The sequence below is a fragment of the Ostrea edulis genome, chromosome 1, assembly GCF_947568905.1.
Source record: "Ostrea edulis chromosome 1, xbOstEdul1.1, whole genome shotgun sequence".
NCBI classification, from domain to species: domain Eukaryota; kingdom Metazoa; phylum Mollusca; class Bivalvia; order Ostreida; family Ostreidae; genus Ostrea; species Ostrea edulis.
The window spans coordinates 81,033,374-81,061,248 of record NC_079164.1 but is presented as its reverse complement, the minus strand read 5'-3'; the positions used below and the strand labels follow the sequence as shown (position 1 = coordinate 81,061,248).

General features: G+C 35.0%; 2 protein-coding genes across 2 annotated transcripts in view; one reads left to right on the top strand and one right to left on the bottom strand.

Annotated features, from left to right (window-relative positions):
- LOC130054058 (uncharacterized) overlaps positions 1-27,875 on the top strand; it is a 1,204,346-nt gene that overhangs the window by 215,774 nt on the left and 960,697 nt on the right. The gene's annotated exons all lie outside the window — the stretch shown is intronic.
- Positions 1,301-27,032, bottom strand: LOC125679152 (kinesin-like protein KIF20A). Its single transcript, XM_056144611.1, has 16 exons — positions 26,865-27,032; positions 24,315-24,573; positions 21,556-21,743; positions 18,846-18,954; positions 17,832-18,062; positions 17,475-17,586; positions 17,030-17,176; positions 15,853-16,018; positions 14,384-14,492; positions 14,027-14,133; positions 12,633-12,772; positions 9,433-9,604; positions 5,931-5,990; positions 4,988-5,104; positions 3,633-3,758; positions 1,301-1,870 (listed from the first exon to the last, which is right to left on the bottom strand). Exons 1-16 carry the CDS (start codon positions 27,030-27,032, stop codon positions 1,301-1,303), a joined length of 2,781 nt encoding a protein of 926 aa, XP_056000586.1.

The window sequence follows — 27,875 nt, the reverse complement described above, 5'->3', positions numbered from 1 at the left end:
TCATAAGGGGACGTTTTTCTTGCAAGGGTTTGATCACAATGAGGTAACAGAGTCCACATCAAACTTTCATAATTCACATGTGCAAGACAGCAAAGTACATAATATGAGTCTAAAATTAAGTACATTAGATATATATTATTACTTCAGTAACTTGATCTGAAGAGTAGAATTATGTCGAATCGACTGGTGCAGATCGAATGAGATGCAAAACCTCAAGTTTGATCTGCTTCTATCAATGAGACGTGATCCAACTCTTCGGATCAAGCTACTGTATTAATGATAAATTCACTATATACCCCCCCCCCCCCCCCCCCCCAGTATTTTTAAGTATATGTTTATATAAGATAATGAGTATATTCCTAAAGTCAAAAAGATAAACATACAGTGAAATGATCTTTTTGTACGCAGTTTTTGTCTGTAACAAGGTTGATTACTTTCCACAAAAACATGCATTGATACATCATCAGTTTCAGAGAGATAACATCTGAACTCGAATCACCCGTATGGTGATCCAGGTTGGATCATTCTGAATTTAACTGTATCAAAACTCGGATTATTGATGGCCATATGATAACCTTCATCTTCATGGTAAAGCACACACTAATTTAGCACACTGTAACACTCATTGCACAACACATTCTGCTACACTGTATATTGACATTTTCACAATGATTGCTTTAGATAAAGTGTATATTCCTGTGAATACCCTTCTGTACAAGAACCTTCAGCACTTCAATCTCTGACCTTGACTTTTTCCTAGTGCCTTTTGGGGGCGGCTAATAGGAACACTCTCTAATCATGGACAACTTAATTGCTTTCAGTATTAACTTCTAAAGTTTATAAAGTTAATGCTAAGATGAAACTTTTAAACTGCCAATCCTTGCAAACATAATGTGTAGTATTTCAAATAATTATCAACCTCTACCCCTTCCAATCAAAGTCGTCTGCTATGAGTTTTTAATGCTTCGCTATTACAAAGTCATAGCCAAGACTTGAAGCATAACATACATTTGATTAAAATTCAGAAAAATGGACACGTGATTCCTCCCGAACTTGAATTATCTTCTCATTCAGTTTACAAAATACTATCAGCAGCAACACTTTTAAATTTTATATAATATTCATCTTGAACCCAGGTTCAGTAAAATACTTGAAAATTAAGCATACTAACATATACACTGTACATGCACTTCTAAAACTTCCTTGTTTAACATGCATAAAACAAGATTCAGAAAGATAAAATAACAGAATGGCACAAACAGTTATCCTATAAATAAATGTAACCCCTCGTGACAAGACACTAATTTCTAACCCTTAAATTATATTTTGCCAGTGATTTTCGCTTTCCCTTAGTGGCAGATTTTCTCTTTCGTAATTTGGAAGATGGACCCTTCTTTTCATCAGAAGAACCAATCTTCCGTCTCTTTTTCAGAGAAACCTCTGCCTCTTCCACAGCTTGTCTCTTTTTCAGCAGAGCAGCATTTTCCTTGTTTTTGACACACTCCCTGCCACGTGTTGGGTCTTTTGCAGGAGAGTTCTGCAGTCTAAGTAGGCTAGTTTTTGTGTGCTTCATAGTAAACTTGTTTTGAACAGGAGTAAGAACCACTTTCAAAACCTGATTGTGGCACGCCACTTCATCACTCCGGCTTCCCGGCCTAAGTAAACTAAAGCCCCTCTTAGGCCTGTTGAAAGGAAACTTGACCACTTCTGAACTAGAAGGAGCATCAGTCGGAATAACAGACGACAGTCTCCTAGTACCTTGTAAAGTTTTCCTTGTCACCTCTAGGGCATCATCACGAGATTTTATCTTTTGGTCTGCCATCTCAAGGGTCTTCTGGCTTTCAGTCAGAGCTTTCCCCAACTCCATCATCTGAAAATATCAATTGCTCAATATTTTAATACATTTGAGTGATATTTTTCACTGGAAGATGAAATTGACACCTGAATGTGAAGCTCAATGTGGCATATATTCTAAACCTATGACAAAACATTAATTAGTGACTGCTGCAAGATGTCACAATACAAGTCTACCACAGCTGCACTGTTAAACCCTACAAAACCACTCACTATTAAATGCAAACACAGCACAAAAGGCCAGTGTTTTATCCAATCTAGACATACTGAAATTAAATACTGTAAATCATTTGACACACTCACTTACACTGAAGGAAGGACTATGTTCTGGTGACCCCATATCATGACCTTTGGTGTAAAATCAGCTATTGTGTAAAGACAATCTGCTCTACAGAAAATTTATACATGGACTTATGATTGGAATAACAAATGAATACATCATTTGTTAGCATCTGTGGAGGTATGCCCAGGGTACGCCGTTTTATTAAACTATCAACATTGCAATAGATGACAGAATCGACACTGTTCCTGCATCGTTTATCACTTATCCAATCTGAATCAACACCTGTGATATCGCAATGTTTGAGGAAATTGACGTGACATCATGTCAACATTGCATTTTCTTATCTTGTTTACATTGTTAACATCAGTGTTGGACAATTTAAGAGTTAACCAAGTGTCAATATTGTACCTCATGTTCACATCATAATTGTGTCACCACCGTGTTCTCTTATTTCGCTTAGTGTTTAAGTTGTTGACATCACAATGCTGGACGACACTGAGTAGACACTGTGCCTCTTTACATTGTTTATATTATCGACATCTTAAACAATCTGCAAATCCTAACCTTCACTATAACCCAGCTATTCCTAACGTTCATCATAACCCTGCTATTCCTAACCTTCACTATAACCCAGCTATTCCTAACCTTCACTATAACCCTGCTATTCCTAACCTTCACTATAACCCAGCTATTCCTAACGTTCACCATAACCCAGCTATTCCTAACGTTCACCATAACCCAGCTATTCCTAACCTTCACTATAACCCTGCTATTCCTAACCTTCACTATAACCCAGCTATTCCTAACGTTCACCATAACCCAGCTATTCCTAACGTTCACCATAACCCAGCTATTCCTAACCTTCACTATAACCCTGCTATTCCTAACGTTCATCATAACCCTGCTATTCCTAACGTTCATCATAACCCTGCTACACTGCAAACCCAAACCTTCACCATAACCCAGCTATTCCTAACGTTCATCATAACCCAGCTATTCCTAACCTTCACTATAACCCTGCTATTCCTAACGTTCATCATAACCCTGCTATTCCTAACGTTCATCATAACCCTGCTACACTGCAAACCCAAACCTTCACCATAACCCAGCTATGCCTAACGTTCATCATAACCCTGCTACACTGCAAACCCTAACGTTCATCATAACCCTGCTATTCCTAACGTTCATCATAACCCTGCTACACTGCAAACCCAAACCTTCACCATAACCCAGCTATTCCTAACGTTCATCATAACCCTGCTACACTGCAAACCCTAACGTTCACCATAACCCAGCTATTCCTAATGTTCACCATAACCCTGCTATTCCTAACCATGCTACACTACAAATCATCGAGCAAGAAGCTGATCAGCCCAAAACACTCAATGATTATTTGTCAGAACAATGCAATGATATTATAAAGATCTCCGTGAAGCCAAATAAGTGAACAAGAGAAGTAATTACGATCAGACAATTTATTATACCTACTACTCACCTGTTGCTCATGTTCAGTCTTGTCTTTTTCCATCAAGTTTTTCAGATCCTGAATCTCTTTTTCCTTGGCCTGAAATGTCTCTCCTGCCTCCGTTAACATTTCATTCAGTTCCTTAATTTCGTCATCCTGGTGAAATTAGAATAGATAACTTGCAACAGTAGCTGTTTCCCTCTATATTCATAGATAATGAGGATCTAATACAAAACTTTCTATGATTATGAGTACTGCATTGCTTACTGTTTTGGTGTGTAAATTCCAAAACAATAAACAATCACTGTATTTTCTGTTCAAATGAATGCTCCCATAGTGTAATTGTTTATCTCTTGATATTGAAGAGTTCCTATAGACTTTGTGTTACCATAAATATAGAAAGGGGTCTAACTCTGACCCAGATAAAAAGTGGGTATTTTTTTTTTTATCTGGGTCAGAGTTAGACCCCTTTCTATATCTATGGTATTACAGAGTTCGGGCCCAAAACGGGCTTAGTCCCTGTGCACTGACAGAAACTTTAAGTGAAAGTGAAAAATATAGTCAACAATCATGAATTACTGCTATTTTGAAGATCAAGACATTTTTAATTTATTTGATATTAATTCAAATCCAGGTTATACAAAAATAACTTGCGTTCCTCAAGAATTAAATTATTTGATATTAATTCAAATGTTCATTTTGGGGTAGTGGTATATCTCTCAAAGAAAGACTGACACAAACACTATACGATGCGTTACATTTCAAATAAAAAACAAACAACATATTTATTGTATTGAATATTGATGCACAGAAGATTGTATTCAGAGCTCAAGATAAGATGCGTATCAGCGTAAATACTCGTTTAATTTGACCAGATACGCATTTTAAGTTGAAATTCATGCGTACAATTACGCATTAGCGAATTTAAATACGCTTTACACCCCAAAGTAATGCATACTTGTGATACATGTAGTATAATATAAATACAAATTACCTATTATCATTGAGGTATTGAAATTTAGTATGTCAGACACCCAGTCACATGATTACGATCCAATTCTGTATTAGCGGCAAAACAGCAAAGATAATCAGTAAATTACAAAATATTATTTTGACTTCTTCTGAAAAGCAAAATACTCATTGATTTGAAAATCAGGGGGTAAATACTCTTTGTGGTAAAAAATTATCTGGAGCTCTGGCATTGTATTGAAATTTTTATTTCAATATACAGCCCTACCCTCCCTTCTCCTAGGGATCTCAAATCTGCATCCTCAAAAATTCCCCTTATATATCAAGTGGATATTAACATCTAAAGCTGGATAAAACACTGCTTTCAAAACAAAGATGAAGGAACTTTAGACTGTACAAAAGTGTACTTCATATACCTTTTCTTTGAGAATGGTCTTGATTTCATCCAACTGTTTGGTCAGAGTTTCCAGTAGAACAGAATCTCCTATATCCTCAGAAGATCGGCAGGTAGTTGCTTGATCTCTCATCAAACACTGTTTATGGACAATTACAATCAGTGATGTGAATATGTGTTTGAAAACAGGAATCAATTCAACAAATTTTATGTCATGGTTAGTCCAAGGTCACAATCTTTTAACCAAAAGATCTTCAAATTCCATTACAGCAGGCATCAATTGTATATACTTAGTGATTTATTACAAATTTTACCCTAATTTCCAGCATAAGCACTATGATTGAACATATTTCTGTCATTTTGCAAAGCAGACATAATAAACACCAGAAAATTCAATAAGATGGAACGAATTCCCTCTGATAATCTTATTACAAACATTGGAAGATTTTTGTCTCCTGATCACTATTTCTATCATACTTCTTCTGCCTAGAGTTTTTCATAAAATAACACCGTTGTAAAGAAATGCAACATGACAGAAGTTAAGGAGAGCGTCAGACCATATAAAAAGGAGAAATGACTTTCTCAATTCATTATTCTTTTTTTTTTAAAGACATAGGGAAGGACATCTAAATTGAATTGTTTACAACTTGGTAAACAAGTTCCAACACATTCTCATTAAAGAAAATATTTTTTGCTGTGAATTGGTTTTTAAAAAGTCAGTATTTTTAACGACGGAATAAAATGATTTTTAACTATGCCGTTGATTCCATTGAAAATACAGTCCTCAATAATTTCAAGTTCCCCACGCCTCATCTTAACATTATATGTTACAACTGCAAGTTATTACATCACATACATCTTTCATACTTGAAGAAAATTTATGCACACCTAATATAGAAATATCTTCTGATTTACATGTATCTGAATGATGAAAAGAATCCATTCTTAAATTACTTTTATGATACCTGTTCAAGTTTAACCTCCTTCAATTCTTTCTTGAGTTGTACAATTTCTGCATCTTTCTCCTGAAAATGTTTTGAAACCTCACATTAGACCTTTAATACATGAACATGCACAAACAGGACTGAGTAACACTAGTTGGGTGGAAGCAGCAACAATAGTGATTTGTAGAATACCTCATGTATAAATTCCAGTGGAGCTTAATTCATCCGGATACTTTGGTTTCCTGTCAAATCATCCAGATAAGTGAAGCATCTGGATTGCCTTGATTTTTGCTATACATATATACTGTATATGACCATTGTCGGAACCCACAGGTTTTCCCTCCGTTAAACTGCGTTGAATGCAGTTTAACGGAGAGAAAACCCATGGGTTCCGACGATAGTATATGACCTTCCATACCAATGCCGAAGAATGCTGCATTAATACGTTTTTGTATTAAATACTTTTATATGCACTAGCTTTGCTTCATAACACTTGTTTGAATAAAAATAAGCATTTACACCTAAATTTAAACATTACCGTAGTTCCACCCTCCTGTGACGTCATAAGATTTTGCAAAGTCAAAGATTTAACAAGATTTATGCATGGCAGGAACATAGACTTTGATTGCAGTCGTTTTCAAAAGTTATTGTAAAAAATTTTTGTTAACCATAAAATAATTAACAAGATGTGTTTGTGAAACACAAATGCCCCTGATAATGGCCAAGGTCACAAGGGCAACTATCTTGGTACCAGTAGAAAGATCTTGTCAAAAGAAATGCTCATGTACAATATGAAAGCTCTAATATTTACCATTTAGAAGTTATGAACAATGTAAATTTTTTTTTTTAAAGTAGGTCAAATGTCAAGGTCAAAAGGTTCAATACCAACGGAAAGATCGTGTAACAAGGAATACTCATATGAAATATCAAAGCTCTATCACTTACTGTTCAAAAGTTATTAGCAAGGTTCAAGTTTTCAAAAAGTAGGTCAAACTCCAAGGTCAAGGTCACAGGGTCAGAAATGTTGGTACCCACGGAAAGGTCTTGTCACAAGGAATACTCATGTGAAATATCAAAGCTCTATCACTTACTGTTCAAAAGGTATTAGCAAGGTTAAAGTTTTCAAAAAGTAGTTCAAATTCCAAGGTCAAGGGTCAAAAATGTTGGTACCCACGGAAAGGTCTTGTCACAAGGAATACTCATGTGAAATATCAAAGCTCTATCACTTACTGTTCAATAGGTATTTGCAAGGTTAAAGTTTTCAAAAAGTAGGTCAAACTCCAAGGTCAAGGGGTCAAAAATGTTGGTACCCACGGAAAGGTCTCTGTCACAAGGAATACTCATGTGAAATATCAAAGCTTTATCTCTTACTGTTCAAAACTTATTACCAAGGTTAAAGTTTCAGACAGAATGACAGAATTACAAAATGACAGACAGGACAAAAACAATATGCTCCCCGATCTTCGATCTTGGGGGCATAAAAATCAAATATAAGATTGAACACATAATTCTAGAAGGGTGAAATTACATTAAGCAGTATTACACAACACAAATGTACAATGCAAACTACACTACTATAATTAAACTTACATACACTGTACATGTACACTGTGTGTAAGTATTGTATGTACAGTCTTCGACGTTAACCGGTGGCCCGATGCCAGTAAAATCGGGATCGGGCTTCAAAAAATGTTTAACCCAGGGGTCCGGTGGGCCTGTAAATGTTTTATTGTATGTGTTGTATATATTACAAATAAAGCATGAGATTGACTCAGACTTTCGCATCGAAAAACGATCAACCATGCTGCCTTTTCTGAAGTATAATGAGGCACAGGCACTGGAAGTTAATGTATATATATAGTATGTGCATGTATAAAAAATACATGCACATACTATATATTTACATTAACTTCCAGTGCCCGTGTAGGGAGGCCCCGGGGCTCGTCCGTGAAATTCAAAACCTCACAAGCGTATTTCGCAATCACAACCATCAGATCCAAATTAAAAAAACCGGTCGTACAAGGAGAAAAGAGAACGAAAATCCATGCCCCATTGGACTGAGGGTGGGCCTTTGCTAAGATTTAATTCTGGAGAAAACTAAATGTTTTGTACATGGTGCAAAACAAAGTAGATTCTGAACATGAGCTGCTGATGTCGTCTGCGAGATTAATATGTTGAAAAATAAAATAAGATATGTAATCTTTTTAATGTCAGTTGTGTATTTTCCTACAGTAGAACATACATGTATCTATAGTGTAGAATCAGCATGCCACACCTTGCAAATGACATGTGGTCAAATTAGAACAAAATATTTTGGGCCATTAAAATATTGTTCGGGCTTGCAAAATTATTATACTGGGAAGCCCGAAGGGCCTGTGCTTCACAAAGTTTTTTGTGAAGACTGTATGTATAAATTATTGATATTGTTTGGTGATGCTTACTCTCTTGGTTGGCTTTGTACACACAGTAGCTAGAGAATAGCAGACTTAAATTGATGCAACACCGTTTATATGACCACCATAGCAATTGTCCAAGCTAATTTCTAGTGACTGAACTTTCCCAACACCAATTGATAAGCAATCATATATCTGGTACTGCTTTGAAGTTACCCAAGAAAGCTGTCATTTGAGCCCCTTCCATTAAACACTTGTAATGCTTATCCTTGCTTAAAGCTAACATGAACTGCTCTAACGCTAATCATCCCATGCGAGATCACATAAATTTGATGCAAGTTTTGATTGAATGTAGTATTATGTCATCAGATTACAAATTCAAGGGACATGTCGTAACAATCTGATTGGTATGTAAAATACTGTGTATAAAGAATGATCATTATGAAACTCTAGAGTCAGTTCTATGAATAGCAATAGGTAAACCATTATTATCGATGTTACTGCTCTAACTGTATAAATATTTTGTCTAAAGAATACAAAAAACAGAAAAACAATTTGACACACATCAAGACAAAGAGAAAATCATGCACAACACACCCTACAATGAACTTTGCAGTGAGTGAGGTGGTTGTTTTATAAAAAACAGAACGAGGCTAGTGATTTATAACCATTATTAACACCTGGGTTAGGAAAGCTTCAACTCAAAAATGAGATGAAAGATCAATTAAAGATTACTGTCCAGATAAATGACCAAATTATAGCGAAATGCATTTTGTGGTAAAGAAAGACTGGATAAATGAGACAAAATAACATTGAAAAAAATCCATTCTCAAGAAAAATTATCCGAAGGCTGAAGTTTCCGAATATCTAAGGATCCACAGTATAAAACTAGTCACTTCAAAACAAAATCCACAAGATTATCAATGGAATTTAGAATGCATCATTTTGGGATTCTTAAGAATTTCAGGTTAGGTGTGTCTTAAATAAAATAAACTACAGTTCTGTTCTAAAAAATTATTTATATGAAATGTTTTGATTTCTAAATAAAATGATGAAAATTTGTACAAAGTAATTATTGAAAATTTATATACATGTGTGTGTGTTCTATGTACATTCAACAATCTATCTACCTTATTCCTCATTTTCTCCTGATAAAAGAGAATACTGGAGACCCATTCATCCTCCTCATCTGTCATGAAATCATTTTGCTTCTTTCCCTGATTTTCATAAGCATCCATAAGAATTTGAATTCTTTTCTCATACATTTCCTCAGTGGCCTCTTCATTTTGTCGGATACGTTCACTGTAAAATGAAATTGTAAAACTTTTCATCCTTACCATGCTAAAGACTGCCTGCCTGCTGCATATTTTTTTTTTTAACTTTAAAGGCCGGGAGTAACCTAGAAAAATTTACACCCCTACAGCAATTAAGCATACATGTATATGGCAAGAGGGCAGGGCTTAGCAGTGTTATCAGAATAAGCAGCAGTTTGATGCTTGACTCTACACGTGCTCTGTAGCAGACGATGTTTTGAACAGGGAGACTGGCATGATTTATCAAAATAAACTAAAGTTTTCCCGCATTTTTCTACCACTCTGCTGGATCTGTGAGGCACTGAAAGGATAGGTTTTTACTTTAACAAAACTTCACCCTAGGAATTACAAAATGAATTCATCATTGTTTTATCCATGTCTTTTAAAACATGTAGTTTTTCGATAATATACGCAAAATATTGGTATATATGATATAATAATACTTATGATTTTCCTCTTGGTACCTTTCAATTATGAGAAGAATTTGGGGGGAAATTGTAGCTGTGCAATGGAGGACATGTGCATTGAAGGATTATTAAGAAACACTTTGTCCATTATGATATTTGGAGACCTATTATCTGTGATTGTCTCTTTTGACATTGTAATGTTCACACATAAGAGTCCAGATTGAGAGTAATTTTAAAGTGATGGTTGATCAAGGAGATTGTTGCTTAATCAGGCAAACATCATGCTTGACATTATTCTAGAAAAGGTACCAGCAATCCTGCAAAACTCTGAAACAGCGATCAGACTGAACAGTCCTAATGAGTTATTTTTATAAAGTTAACAAATTTTTTAAAGGAATGTGATTATATATAATTAAAAAATAAAATCTGGATTTACCAACGATATATGAGTAAGTACTTTTTTTCCACGTTATACAGTGATTTGATTACATGTTTCCTTTGGTGCAACCCCCCTTATCTAGAACTAGACAAGCATGCTCGTGCAATATGTGAGTCAACATCCGGTGTAAACAATAACAAAAGATAATCACACCCACAAACTGCCAATCTCTAGTTTGAAATACAAATTTAGCCCTGCTTCAGATTTTTTAGGCCAAAATTAAAACTTCATGAGAATTTATATCTAAAATAGATATGGCCAATATATGCACAGTTATGAGGGGAACAAGCATACCCATTTTAAAATTTCAGTACAACAGCTTAATCTTTATTTTTGCAAAATAAGTGTTACAACCTGAATGTGACCAGAAAATTCATATATTCCACCATTTTCACCGATTGGCTGCTTTTATACCCAATTGCCGGCCTTTAATATTATTAAAAATGATTTCCTTTTTTAACCAGTCAGGGGCATAATCGAAATACAATATTTGAACAATAATGCACATAGGTTATTTTACACAGTCCAGGGATTTTTTTAGGGTCTGTAGAGGGCCGAAATTCGGCCCCATTCCCAATGCTAAAAAGCAGGTGTTTTTCCCAAAATGATACCTAAAATTCCCATATGATGGATGCTTTGATGAGAATATGCCATGAGGGGCCATCCAACCTCAGTGTCACTGTTACAAAAAATTTATGACAGTTTTTTCTCTGCCAAAGACCAGAAATTAAACTTTTTGAGATATTAATTAAAGGAAAGAGTACCGTGCAGTAATTTATAAAGTACAGGCACAAAGAGGTAGTTCAATCTAACAACAACAACAAAAAAAGGAGAAGATTTTTTGAAAATTGGTCAATATTTGGCAGTTTTTGCACTGCCCTCAAGGTCCTGGGGGGTTCAGGAGTCTTGAAATTTACAATTTGTCTCCTTACCCTAAAATTTGAAAAGAATTGGAATAAAAATATTCAATTGTTAAGACATGATGGACAGCAACAGATGCAGACAAAAAGCAATAGGTCACCTGAGTGAACTAAAGCATTATAAGGTAGTTCCACTTTATGATCAAGGGTCCAAGATCATCTTCTGCTTCCCACCTATGCTCTCAATCTACATGTACATCTATTTCGATGTCTATAATTGACTGATCAAAGATTGTCAATATCATTTTCATGAAAACCCTTGAATTATCATAATCTGAATTTCACAGCAGGTTATAAACACTTACTTTCTGTTAATCCACTTTCACATGTCCCTAGTCCCAGGTTTGAATTAGGCGTTTATCTTTATTAGTGGTAGAAAAAATTTAAACATTCGCAGTCAGATAATTTGGAAAAATTAATAAACATGCATTTTGGTTCTCGAAAAGCTTTTCCGTTTTAACTAAAAAGATTATTCTTGTTGATATCTAGAGGGAAACATGTTTGAATAAAAATGAAATGTCAAAAAGCTTTACGAGAAGCGAAACGGGTGTTTAATATTTTTTCCAAATATTCCAACTTCAGAGGTATGATTTTTTCCCCACTGCTAATAGTGATAAACATAGAATTCAAACCTGGGACTAGGGACACGTGAAAATGTATTAACAGTAAGTGTTGATTTCCTTGTGACAGATACATGCATTATAAAGTTGTGGAAATACTTGTCTGTAATATGTAAATCTAGGCATATTTGAGTAGAAACGTCAATCGAAGCGTAAAACGTCACCAGTTCTGGCATTTACACGTTTTCCAGAATCAAAACAGGGTTTGCAAAAGGAAAGGGATGTAGGCTATTCCTGTCCACTTCTCTAAAGAGAACACCCCTTAATGGTGAACATATAGATATGTATCATTCTAATATTAATTATCCGGTAAAATACAACTAATATACTGGGAGTTTACCAACCCCTCATTCTCAATTAGCAAATTCAAATTTATCTATAACCCTAAATAAAATAATAAATAGTTTAAGGTGAATTCAAAATGGAATGAAAATTAATTTCAATGCATTCAGAAGAAAGCAACATATGGCAAAAAAAATTTTTTCTTGCATAGTCCAAGATGTTTACAGAAAATGATAAGTGCTGCCTTTATAACATACAGATGTACATCACATGAAATAACAGCTAAACTGTGATACAATGAAGTTGTAGATTGATCATCACATGGTATAAAGTATTCTATAACACTAACCTGCAGTCATCTTCAATCTCCACCAGCTGTTTCTTCATCTCACTGCACACTTCCTCACGGATTTTCATCTCCAGCTGAAGCTTCTCTCGTCTTTCTTTCAGTAGTTTAGATTGTAAGTCTTTTATTGTTTCCAAGAGTTCCTGTAAAGGAACTGACATTGTAGTATAACTACTGGTTATCTACAATCTACTATACATAGTAAAACAGTAAACCTTATATTCTTTTGGGATGATCAGTTTACACTTCCGAATTCTCATATCCAAAACTGCTCTACAGTACAATCTTATGAGAACATGTTTTATCTATTAATCAGGCAATTCATTCTAGACCAAATAAGTATGAAAAAATTATTTAACAAGATTCAGCCAAAAATTACTGTTTTTCTCTCTCTCTCAGTGTATTACAGCCATTCAATTCTGTATTCACAAGAATTAGAAGAGAAAAAAAAAAATAATTAGATCAAAAATTGTGACACAGAATTTAGACTAATTTTGTTGTTGTTGAAATGTACAGTAAATGCTCAAATACATTTCCCCAAAGTATGCAATCCCATCTTCACAAGTCAAGGGTTATTGATTCGTAACCTCGCACTAACCCTTGACATCAGTTGCTATATAAAAGTTGGGCTCATTAGACCATTACGCAATCCACTATAAATAAAACATCCAATGAAATCACTGCACCTTGTTATGGTTAACATGTACATGGATACAAATGACGCGATCTCATACTTCTTTATCAATAAACATGCGCAATTGTAATATTTACACCATTAATTACGTTTATTGATAGTAGATCAAGTTTGGAAACCTTTTTGCTTAAGACAATATTGCTTAAAGGATTGAAAAAGCCATAACTGTAGGTGTCAATACACGTTTTTATTTGAATCTCTTGTTGCTTCGCGTTGTTATAAATAGAGCCGCATTCTCATTGGGTCCCACTCTTTTGTGGAAACAATCAGAACGAGCCCAACTTTGATAGTCACTGATGTAAAGGGTTAGTGCGAGGTAAAGATGGCAATCCCAGGATTATTAACTCCATAGACTACATTTATACATGTACATGTTAATTCACTTTAAATTAAAAATGAATTGCCAACTGCTACCTTGAACAACCATCAAGCATGCTTAGTTTTCACTGTATCAATGTTTGTCTTTCTTCATAAAAAATTTCACACCATAGTACCCATAAATTTATTTTATCTGTACTCAGCATATATGAGTTAAACTATCACTTTAATTCAGCAGGTCATCAGCCCAGATGCAGAAACACAATCCACATTCTGGGTGGCAGTTTTGTCTACACCCTGTAGTTACACCACAGATCTGTGAGCAAGGATGAAATCATCATGTGACCTGAACTATCCAATGCCAATACAGGGTCAGAAAACTTACGTCCACATCCAAGTCTTCTTCCTCTAAATCCTCCTCATCATCATTACACCCTGGGAGGGGAATGCTGGTTCCTTGTTCTGCTACACTGATCATTTCCTTCATTTGGCCTGTGGAGTGTTAGTACAACTTCATAAGTGAAAACTTTCAAAATTTCATTTATTTACATATTCAAGTGGATTCGAAAACTACAATATCAATCCAATATTTTCATGGTCATCCGCTGGAATCATACCTGCACTTTTCGTTTGTGATGTAAAGTGTTTTGACTGTAGCAGATGACATTCATGAACGCTGTATATTTCCAATCTTGTCAATTAATGTTCCTCAATCTTAATATAACGATTTCATGTCTTTTACCTGGAGTTGCCCAGCTGATAGAAACAGCCCTTTTCTTACTGTCTGCCACTGCCTTCTTAGCTGAATGAAGAACTCTAGTTTTCAGTTCTGCCTTTTGTGTAATAACCACCTGTGAGAGAACAGCAATACATGTATTTGTCAATCTTACATAAACCAAACCATTTTTAGAACATTGTGAAATATTGCCTTTTTGCTGTTTAGGTGACTTTTATCATAAGTAAATCTGATACTAGTATTTCGATCCATAAAAGTATCCTCAGTCATAATACATATATCTATAATAAAAAAGAATAATGAATCTAAATTTAATTTGTGTTATGAAAACGGGTAAGTATAGGTAACTGAGATAATAGCTTGAATAATTATATAATAATTAAAAAATTGTCTCCAACATTGCCTAGTAGAACTGCCAACACGTAAACAACATAGAAAAGAAACTAATCATTTACCTATCATGCAAATGTGACCCATTTCACTTTCAGCATTATTTAATAACAAAACATTTATCTTGATTCAAATCATTCAAAATTGTTCAATCTCCTTTTGTTATATATTGAATACCTTAATACTTGAGTCATTAAAGAAAAACATTGACAGCATCAAAGTGTGATGTACAGTTTTAAAAAATGAAGGTAAACAAATTAAAACAAGAGGTACTGTGAGCAATGCTCACTAAGAATACCCCCCGCTTACCCCAATCTCCCAAAGGGTGTTGGTAATAGGTATAAACTACCTCTTTTCTGAGTGTAAAAAACAAATGGCATGACAAACCGAACCATATTGCTACTTCGATGTCCAGTGCACGTGACCTTTGACCCCAAAATCGATAGGGAACATCTTCATCCCATGGGTAGTCCATATGTATGATATGGTGACTGTAGGTGGAAAGGATAACGCTTTATAGCCCGGAAACCATATTGCTACTTCGATGTCCAGTGCGCTTGACCTTTGACCTTCAAAATCGATAGGGAACATTTTCATCCCATGGGTAGTCCATATGTATGATATGGTGACTGTAGGTGGAAAGGATAACGCTTTATAGCCCGGAAACCATATTGCTACTTCGATGTCCAGTGCGCTTGACCTTTGGACCCCAAAATCGATAGGGAACATCTTTATCCCATGGGTAGTCCATATGTATGATATGGTGACAATAGGTGGAAAGGATAACGCTTTAGAGCCCGGAAACCATATTGCTATTTCGATGTCCAGTGCACTTGACCTTTGACCCCAAAATCGATAGGGAACATCTTCATCCTATGGGTAGTCCATATATATATGATATGGTGATGGTAGGTGGAAAGGATAATGCTTTAGAGCCCGGAAACCATTGCGTCTACAGACGGACAACCCGATTCCAGTATACCCCCCCCCCCCCACTTGTTGCGGGGGGTATAATAAATCGTTGGGGAAACTCTCTACATCACTGCAGTTTTCTCTTTTCATTTCTTTCCCTGTAGTTTACGTACCTGTTTGGCAATTGCTGAGAACTTGAACACATAATGTGTCTCATCAAACATACTGGCACACTGGTTCACATTCACAATCATATTGACTCGTCCTTGTCCACAGAAAAAATTCTGGAAGAGACGTGTCAATTTGCTGTCTCTGAAGGGGATTATCTTTGGATTTTCTCTACAACAAAAGACAACAACACATTTAATACATGCACACTTGCATGTATTTTTTAAGTACCAGTTTATAATAAAATAATTCTAATCTAATACACATATTCAATATTAATCAAGTCTTCTGATTGGTTAATAAGCTAGGTTGCTTCAGAGTTTACACTTCATAAAACTTTGTTTACCTCAGCTCTGATAGTATCTACTGTTACAACAAGAGGTACTGTGAGCAATGCTCACTAAGAATACCCCCCGCTTACCCCAATCTCCCAAAGGGTGTTGTTAATAGGTATAAATTACCTCTTTCCTGAGTGTAAAAATATGGTATGCCTTTGTAGAAGAAAATGGAAAATATAGTCCAAACACAAATCCATGGCTTAAACCTATAATTTTGACCTTAAGATCAAAGGTCAAGGTCATAAAAAGGTCATGAATGTACATGACACAGTCTCATGGTGATACACCCATGTCTTATGGTATGACTATGTCAAATAATCAATTTTGACCTTGAGGTCAAAGTTCAAGGTCATATAGAGGTCATGAAGGTACCTGACACAGCATCTCATGGTGATACACTCATGTGTCAAATATGGTATGCCTATGTCAAAGAACAAAGAAGTCATGGCCCTGACACAAATCCATTGTAAAAACCTTTAATTTTGACCTTGAGATCAAGGTCATATGGAGGTCATGAAGGTACATGACACATCGTCTCATGGTGATACACTCATGTGTCAACTATGGTATGCCTGTGTCAAAGAGCAAAGAAGTTATGGCCCGGACACGAATCTGCACAGACAGACAGAGTGATTCCTATATACCCCCCCTGGTAAATTTTTCTGCGGACCAGTTGAAATTATACTCCATCAGTCCGGTTGGACTGGTGACATAAAAAGTTAACTTCAAACCCTGCTGATTGTACCACACATTTCAATACATCGACCCAGCGTCATCAAACTTACTTGTAACTCTGGTTGTACCACAACATTTTCATACATCGACCCAGCGTCATCAAACTTACTTGTGACTCTGATTGTACCGCAACATTTCAATACATCGACCCAGCGTCATCAAAGATGTGTTTATGTTGCCTGCTTCCTTCAGACGATCTCCAACACTCTGCGTTTTGGCTGACCTCTCAGAACCCGCCAAATCACAAAAACTCAACCTGAATAAGACAATAACTTTTGTTCTTTTCCACTATGAACATAATACAGTGAAAAACTTGTCAATTATTTTGAAAAAATTCTTTTTTTACTTACATGCTGACCCTGGCCATTCTGGGGTTGGCCTTGTCAACCACTCGAATTATCTTGATGTTAAATATGCAGTGACTGTAAATGCAAAAGATGTACAGTATGTATAATGTTTATATCTATCACATATTCATGATGTATACCACAAAACACATTCAAGTCCCAGTCTTGTAAGATCATTTTGTTTACATTGTATATAATCATACTGACCTTCTGGAAGACTGATGATTCAGTTTTGTACAAGCTGTCTGTAGATTCCTTTTACCAATGGTCAGAAGCTTGTATGCTTCATCAGCATTCTGTACACAAACTTCCTTTAAGCCTATCATCCAAAATAAGACAATTTTATAATAAATGGGAAAGGTAGTCAACATTGTGAAATAGTAAAAACACCATCCCATATCCTATTTAGATCATTATTAATATTTGACTACTTTCCTCTTCAGGTCTTAAAATGAAGCAACTAATTCAGACACTGTAAGAGAAATGGATAAAAAGAACAATTAAAAAAATAAAGACCTCCCAACCCAACCCAAAGCTCTTTTGATGATTGTAAAAGATTCTAACCTTTAATATAAGGACTACCATTTCTGTCCTCACTGAGCCGAAGAACCGGTCTTCTGGCATTTTTCTTCTTAGAGATTGGCTGTAGTAGGTCAAAGATTTGTTCATTGTAAATTTCAGCAAAGCTGACCCACACAGAAAATAGGATCTGTCCCTGGTCCTCCACTACCACCTTTGTCTCCTCGCGGACTCTGTTTTCAATGTCCAAAATGGATTCCGTAGATTCTAGGGACTCTAGAAAAGATGTGGTATAGTTAAACTCCTTAATTTTTGCCTGCTGTCAGCCCTGGGAGAAGGAGGAGGGGTTTCATTTGCCGTACATCTACAGTGTAGTTGCTTAACTTCTCATATCTTTTAAATTCATCAAAACCTAGTCGCATAAGAAAGCTAGTCCATATGTTTAAATTTTGTTGTCGAATAACAATCATGTTCAGTTTCAGTGTTATGTTGAGTTTCAGTGTTATGTGCAGTTTTTTACAACTTTTTGAGATTTATGTGGATTCATAAATTATGGAATATTTGCATGATTTGTGAATATCTATGTAGGTAAATGATTCCAATACACATATCAAATAACCATGTTGATAAATGAACAAACTTCCTCATGCACCACATGATGTCCACATATTAGTAATTCTCCAATCACTACGACTTCAAGCTGTGGATTCTTACTAATGTCCAGTTTTAAGTGGTGGCTGATGATATTTATAATTAAGATGATTTCTGTACAAGGAACACAAAACACTTCTGCCAGGAATTTCAAAATTAATCATTTTCTTGGGGGTGGTGATGATTTTGGGGGAGCAGGTATTGAAAAGTTTCAGTGTATATAATTACTACTGATCCCCTCCACAAAGTATTTACCATTTCTGAGCTTTAACCTAACATTTCTGTGCGACAAAAGCGTCAGATTACCATTCATTTAACTGAATAAACACGAAGAGACAGACTATAATGCAAGACATTTTCATTTGCAGCAGAATTAAATAAGCTAGTTAAATCCTGAGGTGTCTGTACCCTTATTTGGCATGAAGGAGGTGTTAGAACTCTCAGAACATGAAGTGATGTTGGTTAGCTGTGAGGCGTCCGATGCATCATCACCCAGCAAACTCATTACATCTGGATCCTGTGAAAAAACGACAAAAAGTTTTACTATTTCCTTTGAACAATGAGTAATTTAAACTGCAAGAAGAAGAGCAACACACATTTTTTACATAAGTGAATCCCAATCTAGCAAGTTACAGTACATATTACTGATATTCTTTTATAAAAAGAATATTGGTTTGGGTTCGATATTTTATGAAATGTTTAACAAGAGTACCGCAAACGGTACATAATACGCCCGTGAAATGCTTACATAGGGTGTTTTTCTTGTGCTATAATTTGTATAACTTTGCTTCAGGTAGTATCAGCCATCATGAGGCTGTGACAAACTTTCATATGAACAAAGGGTCTTAGCTTAAAAATAGAGATTTTCTCAAAATGGACCAAGTTCAACAACCTGTAATTTTTTCAAAAATGGAAGAAAATCAAAATCCTTCCCCAGATGCACATCTTCAATACCCATACAAACACTCCACAAAATAAGATGGTCCTCACTTGAAAACTGTGGGAGGAGTAGGACGGACAAATTATGTACCCTCCATATAATAATTATTTCCAAATAAAGGGGCAAAACTCCTGGAAAAAAGGTCGAAATGGATCAAAATTGCAGTATGATCTAGAGTGACCCACAATGAAACTACACAGCAAGTTTCAGCATGATATGTGAAAGGGAAATGAAATTATAAAGTGAAAACCCTGAACTGACGGACAGACATCGCTGTACCATAATACGTCCCGTCTAAAGACGGGCGTATAAAAAGTTACTTGCCCCACTTAAAGTGAGGAAATGGTAGCAAATAAAATGCACTTGAATTGATACGATATAAAATCGCTTTAAGGAAAACCAAACGATCGTTTAATATGCAGTAATGCAGACTATCTTTCTTGCCAAAGTTTGTTTAGGATTTACAGAATTGCAGTTAGTAACCCTTAGAGTAGTTTTTTGTTTTTGTTTACATTTATCAAAGTTGAATGAAATGCATATAATAAAACATACACACAAAACCACATAAAACTTTTTGGGTTTCCCCCCTTTATTTTACAAAAAATAATGGTACTTTCAATACATTGTGATATATTGCAACAGCAGTATATCGAATTGCAGTTGCAACACCTAGCACTATTTCTAACATACCCTGTTGGCAAGCAGAAATATAATACTATATAAATATTGCATGTAGTTGAGGGTAGTTGAACATTTTGTTTTTTAATAATCTAATAGCCTTTATTGCGTTTATTATTATGTACAAATATAAGATGAAATGTAGGATGATTAAATTAACCAATGTCAGAAAGAAATCTCCGACAAAAGTTAAAATGTGAGCTTTTTACACAAAATGCTGTCCTTAAAAACATTGGTCAAATCAAAAATGACATTTATTATGATAGGAAACTCTTTGTAATATATATGTAAATTTTGATCCCTTGTTATATATATATATGATATTGATATGATATGCATTATGAAATGAAATTTCATGATTTTTCTGATGTATGAAATGAATGCATTATGAAATGAAATTTTCTGAAATTTGCATTCATTATGAAATGAGCATTTTAATTAAAAAAACAAAACAAAACAAAACAAACAAAAAAATACATTGAAAATTTTCAACCCGAGAAAACCATTGTCAACCGAGGCATAGCAATGTAAATGAGCCACCTTGATAGCAAAGGACAAATCAGACCATGGTAGAGTTAAATTTCATAATCCGAAAGAACCGATTGGTTAGATTCTGAGAGCAATAAAATAATAGGTGTTATCTGATTATTAAAATAAAATAATATACATTTATTGCATGATAGTGAGGGAGATATGAAGATTTATTCACCCAAGAAAAATCATATTCCCCGAGGGCAATATGATTTTTCTTGGGTGAATAAATCTTCATATCTCCCGAACATTCATGCAATAAATTGTTTATTATACCGAAACAAAACAAGACTACAAAAGTGCATTGTCAAATTGGAGTCTGCTCATCTATACATTGTATGTAGCTGAGATCGTACTAACGGTAACACCGCGCCGTCAACGAATTACGGTAGAGGATACAAACAACGAAATACAGTGATATGACAACCAGTTTTTGTATTTCCATTCTCCTTAAATGTTAATTTACTTGCTTGTTTTTGTATCAACCAAAACCATGCGATTCAACTGTGTGTCAGAGACCCGCATAGTTTCTGCCTTACGAAATAAGAATGACTTATTGTGACGTCACAATACACTTCGTCTACCTTGACGTTAAATTTATGGAAATTGCACGAGGCTGCCCAAGGGGTAAATATGATAGGGAGATATGATGTTTGAGAGGGAGATGTGAAGTTTTGTCAACCCTGGGAAGTGACCAAACAGATTACGCGTTGCATAGAATTCTTATACTGAGGTATAATAATACGTGTTATCTGATTATTCGAAGTTGACATGCTGTGCAAATTGAAAATTTTCACAATAAAATCTACACGACAAAATGTCCACAGTAAATCTGGTTTGCTAGCCCTGTATATCAGTAATCCTTTGTTATCTATTTTTGGTTACAAATGACTGTTATCAAATGTACATGACATTTAGTATAAGAATATTACAAGCCTAAATAAACAAAATTTACAACACACAACTTACTTCATCATTGCTCAGCTTAAGAGTTCTTCCCTTGATCTTCCTTTCTTCTTCGGCCTCTTCCCTTGTCAGTTTGACCACATCCATGAACATCATTGGCTTCAAGTCATACCCGGACTGTTGTTTGCAGCTGATACTGTTGAAGAGCACATCCAATGCCCGGGGGAGAATGCCAGCATCCCGGGGTTCACCTGGAACATAAGCAAGAGGCCTGTGAACTACAAAGCTCACCTGTAACATAAACAAGAGGCCTGTGGACTACAAAGCTCATCTGAGTCACATTCACACTGCTGTTCCTCACAAGATTTTTAATAGCAGTCTTCAAAATTAGCCACTGACCCGAAGACCAAAGTCCAGTAAATTTGTGTTTACTTTTTGGAGCACTAGACCAGTCAGACTACTTCAAATGATTTTTACTAGATCTGACCTTACATCCACTAGCCCTGACCAACTTTCCAGAAAAAAACTGATAGTTTCTCCATATTTAAATACTTAAAATTCAAATGACAAACATTAAGTTTGAACTAAGTTTTTTTTAGTCTCATCATTTAATTTGATGCTTTTATTTTCAAACACATTTTCTGTTTCTTTAAATTCTACCTGGCACGGAAATACTTTAGTCTATTTAGAGTAAAATGACTTCAACAGGGTTTTAAAATTTTTTTTTTCTATTTCATAAGCCCTGCTTTGTTTCTTCCTAAGGGCTGTTCCATTAAAACATATGAGGTTCCCGGGGACGGCAATTAAAAAAAAATCTATGGGTGCTTGTCATTGGTAGAAAATTGCATATATGGTGGGTACCTACTGCCAGGAAACTGCATCTGTGGGTAGTTGTTTTGATAAAATCTTTATTTTTTACCGAAACTGAGAGGAATGCAACAAGAGAAGGGAAGGGTTGAAAGTAGAATGTGAAACAAACGCCGTTTTCTGTCTTCATTTTATCTCGGTCGATGAGGTTCCGCGATCCGGTTATCGTTTCCAGTTTGACTCTAAAATTATAGCGACCGGAAATTAGGATTATCTCCCTTGTCCAAAATGGAAAACGAAACGTGCTCGTGGTCCATTGAAACGGTTTTTGATTTTTTTTCTAGCTGCAATAATGTAGCCCTATCCATTTTTTTTATTCTGACGTTTTCGGGATGAGGCTACAATTCCATAGGATCTCCGTAATGGTGCAAAATAATTTTATGAATAACCCGATAATAAACTCTGTGTATTAGTCCCAAATGTTGTTTACACTAAAAGGAGTACCAACTTTGTGCTCGGGCATGTCTAATAAAGGTGTTTTTCATTAAATATAATGTACAGCATGCAAAATTCTTCGTCTGCTCCGCCATGCTTGTTATCGCGAAATCTCGTAGGTGGATCTAATGAAAAAGCTAAACATTGACAATCCGCGCGAAAATGTAGTTACTTGAGCCACTTCGACAAAGAAAGGAAAAATCATATTGTTGCAGAAAGAATTTACACTCTGCTGTTCGGTTTTTAACTTGATATTAAATTCAAACCTTTTCAATACAGACGAAATAGCTTTCGCCTCCATACTTGTCCATTGATGTAAATACTACTTTATATGACATATATATGCAAATGACTTGACAATCGGAAGTTGAAACTTCAGTACATCAAACATGAATCGAGAAATTGGAATTAATCGAAATTGTTGAAAACGGTAGAATAGAGCCTCACAAATCTTAAGTTGCAGGTTGTAAATTTATATATTGACTAAGAAACGTAGAATATCATTTTATTTACGTAAAGAGAAACATTTTCTTGTTTTTTAATACTCAAAATACTAGTCAATTCTAAAACTTAATAGTTGTTTTTTAACATTTACAACACTAGACTTTTTATGAACAGGTAGACTTATAAAATTAATTTAGTTCATCATGTTTAAGAAAGACAGTCTTGATAAAATAAATTGATGGTTCTATGATCAAGCTTCATTGATGGCCAGTTATTTGAATGGTGATGACACCCAAGATACTCTTCTCTTTACTATCATGCTTGGGAACATCTGAAAATAGACCTCTATTCAGGGGTTATAAATAGTCATTCATACATATTGAATTTAAAGAAAAAGTGTATTTCACATTTATTTCACTTCTATGGGTGGTGCCGCACTATCTAAAATTGCTTCTGTGAGTGGTCCCTCATTACATTTTTATGCTTCTATGGGTGGTTACCCAAATTTTAAAGTGCCTTCCCCGGGTACCTCATATGTTTTAATGGAACAGCCCTAATCTTTTCCCTTTTTCTCTTGGGACATCTTTCCTTGAAAACGAGAAGTCGGATTTAAAGATAGAGACATTCCAGCACATACATCAATACCGAAAAATTGCTGTTTATATTAATTTGATAAACACTTTCTTTTATTTAATTCAAAGAAACTGTTTTTTAATGAAAATGAATTCATTTTATATCTATTTATCCGAAACATAACTTTACACAAATTAACATCGAGTAGATGTTGCAAAACACCACCTCCGACCACGACTTATTAGAAATAAAAATAGAGATGATGTCATCACGCAGTTCAAAATTGCTTGTAAACTCTTTACAGTTATTTTAGTTAAGAATAAAATATCTTATGGTTTTAAGTAAAGTTGCTAACTAATATTGGAACTCTTCTTCCTTTTCACAAATTAAAATTAAAATGCATACATAGTTGACTCGTTTATTGTGGATTTGTGTTTGCGCGACAATTGATTGTCGGCAACAAATGTTTCATCACTAACGATTATATATCAATTCATGCATACCTTGAATGGTGTAGGTCTTTCCAGAGCTAGTGACCCCATAGGAAAAAACTAAACAGTTTTGTCCATCGATGAAGTTTTTGACAATTCCTAACATAGTTCCATTGAAAAACTCTTTCTGGGTTGTATCCTGGCCGTAAATCTTGGAGAAGGTGTACTTGTTTGTCATCTTCTGAAGGCCATGAGCACAGTTTTTGTAGGAGTGTGAGGTCTTTGGAGCGTGTGTCAGCACATTGTGCTGTCCTTCAACTTCCAAGCATCCCTACAACACGGAAAACATTCATTAAATATGCATAAACTTACCATAATGCCAAATTTTTCTAGCCAAGATATAAATTAATTATTATATCACTTTTGAAATATTGCATATCCTTAAACACAAGCCTCTATGCAGAAGTAAGGGATGGAATATGATACGCCAGTTTCGAAATACGAGCTCTTTCGTTTAGGAGGTGCTTTTTGTGGAATTTTCAATGAACAGAAGAGGGAATTTTATTCCAAGTGGAAAGATGATCACAATTTGGAACATTATGACAGCAATGAAAATCTTATTTTCTGTATACCATGCAGGAAATATGAAAAAAAAGGGGTCGATTTGTCACACTGACAGGCACAAATAATTTTCCGGTTGATGCTATTAAACAACAAGTCAAGCAAGTCTCATATTTCAACTAAAAAGTATGATATTGAATATGAAAGAGAAATCTAGTATAGTTGTTTGTTCTTACACTGTTGAAATCAACACATGAGCTAGTGAATGCCTAATATAAGCCAACGATACGGATGCAATGCAATCACCCCTTCAGGCTTGTAGGGGCCTTGACACATCCAACTAAAAATTAAATGACAGCTGTTTTTTTCTACCCACTGGTACTGGTACCCATTCAATTGGGAAAAAATAGCATCAAAATCGAAAACATTGGGAATTTTCTAATGTAAAGGCATATGATTTCAACTATAAGAAAAAAAAAAAAAAGAGAACAAAACAAGTATTCATCTCTTTATAAACTTTTTACCGTAATATTTTCTGTTGTGAGACATAAGGAATCGTCGTAGGCTCGTTTTTAGAATTGTCGTAGCTGTACAAAACACGCACTGCCATGATTTATGTACTTTCGATTTAATACCGGAAGTGAACATTTTAGTTAACGCGTATGTTTTAGACTTAAGTAAATTACAATGTCAGCGGTCTATTTTTCGGCAAGGGAATTGGGAATTTTTAGTCTCAAAATTGGGAAAAATCAATGGTTTTTGGCATTGGGAATGGTATCGTTTATCGGTACCAGTTATATAAGGGGGAAAAAAACCGCTGAATGAAAATCAGAAGGAAAAGATAGCTCATGCCTTCAATACTGCATATTTTATTGGGGGAAAAATGGACTTCCAAACAATTGAATGTAAATGAATAATAAATTACAGTGCATCTACAAAGTAAGTGTGTTGGTTTATATAAAAATCAAGTTATCCAGGCTTAAAATAAAAATTGATTTGTTTGATGTACTCCGACCGACCCGTGAAATTTGCCCCGACCCAATCATTTTTTCCACACTTGGAAATTTTTTTTTTTTGCTCCATGGAAAGTAGACATTCTTCGAATTAGTTTTAAACTTGATGCCATTTTTTTTATTTGGACTAGTTGTTTTACCTAATTTTTGTTATCAAAGAAGCTACGAACTCCCACGTCGAGGCCTGATCATATTTGTGTACAAACGTTTGAAAGCTATGTTACTTAAATAAAAAATCAGGATGGATAACGCAACAAAATTATGGCAGACCACGAGTCTGCGTTCAAATTGATGGTCTATATTTTTTAAACAGAACGCATAAATTTTTTATATGTGATTATTTAAATGTGATGACGATTTATAGGTGAAAGACACTTTTACTTGCTCTTAAACTGAGACACACGAATGGAACATGATCGTCACAACAAATTTAACGATGCGGGGAAGTCGGCATTAAAATTACATTGGGCAATATTAAAACTTATTATAAACTGCTGTCATCATGCAATTCACGGATCACATTAATGTGTTTAAGTGATTACTATTATGAATGTCAAACCACAAATAGAATAATCGATCAGTGGTAATAAAAAGGGGTGTTAATTTATTTAATATTAACAACTGTAGAGGTCCTCATCCGTGACGAATACAAAACATCCTGAGAAAATTTCAGGAGATATTGGAAGATTTACGTGTATTATATACAATGTGTACAAAATGAATGTTCTATTCTGTCTGGCAGCGCTGTGTTTAATGAAAACATCAGTAAATTTGTAAATCTGATTTTCATGACATAAAAAATAAAAAAAAAATAAATCAATTTACCGACCTACCTACCCGACTTGAAAAATGTGGGTACATCAATTTTTTTTTTAATGATGGCCCCAGTTATATGCACGCTTCATTTATAATACAGACTCGGAACCAAAGTGTCTGGATAAATGTTGCTCAACTCTCTCTATATATTAAATTGTATAAATATTAAATATGAATATCAACACATTAATAGAGTAACTCTTGTGTCAGTGTTTAAACATAATAAGCTTGCCTGGTTTTCATTTTGTTCCTCCTCCGCATCAGTGAATGGTCTGATTCTTAGAAAAACTTGCAAATGATCCTCCTCTCGCCTTTCAAACTCGAATGTCAAGTTCTTTCTAATTTTGAAAGGAATCTCTTCCTCTTCGCTGTCCACTTCCTCGGAAAATCTCTTTGACATGGCGATGGTTTCTTGTTTAGTTGTTTATTTCTGGAAAATTCCGCGAAATCACATTTTAAAAAGCATCTAAAACTATTCTTACATTATATAGCTCTGCACTTAGCTACGGTCTCTTTTAAATGTTTATTTGGTAAGATGCATTATTAGACATAAGCTAGATAAGATTAATTCATTGCAATTTGCATGCCCGAGATAGGCTAGGCTAATACATCAATATTGACTTGTCCAAGTGGAATCTTCATCATCATTCAGACTTATTAAGGTTTGACATCAGAAATACAAAATAACTTGGATCAAAAATATAATTACATTGTAACAATTTATCTACTGTCGCTTATTAGTAAAACATAGCGGTCTAAATGCCTCGAAAAGAACCTACCTTGATTGACATCGCCATCTTTCTTTAAATAATCGCGCTTATTCAAATTTAGCCAATCAGCAACAAGAATAGATTTAGAAATACAAGTAACTCGTACAATGTCATATTCGCCTTGATTAGATTTATTCTGATGAAGTGAAAAAAAAAAAGTTAATCAATCTATCCATTAAGATTTTTTTTTAATTTGTAGTTGACATAATATGACATGTACAAACAGGTCAAAGGGTAAAAATGAGGTGGGGAAATGGAGAGAAGGGGTGCAGGTGGGATGAGTGGAGAAAAAAGAGCTAGGGAGACAAAAGCTGAGGGAAAGGTATACCCTTCCCTCCTTAACAATAGTTCTACGCAACTTGTTGACCATAGTTCATTGATACTGTATAGACATGAATATTTAAAATTGTTTTCGTTGAAATTTGTTTATTACTGTTAACAAAAAGGAAATAACAAGAAGCCCATGGGCCACG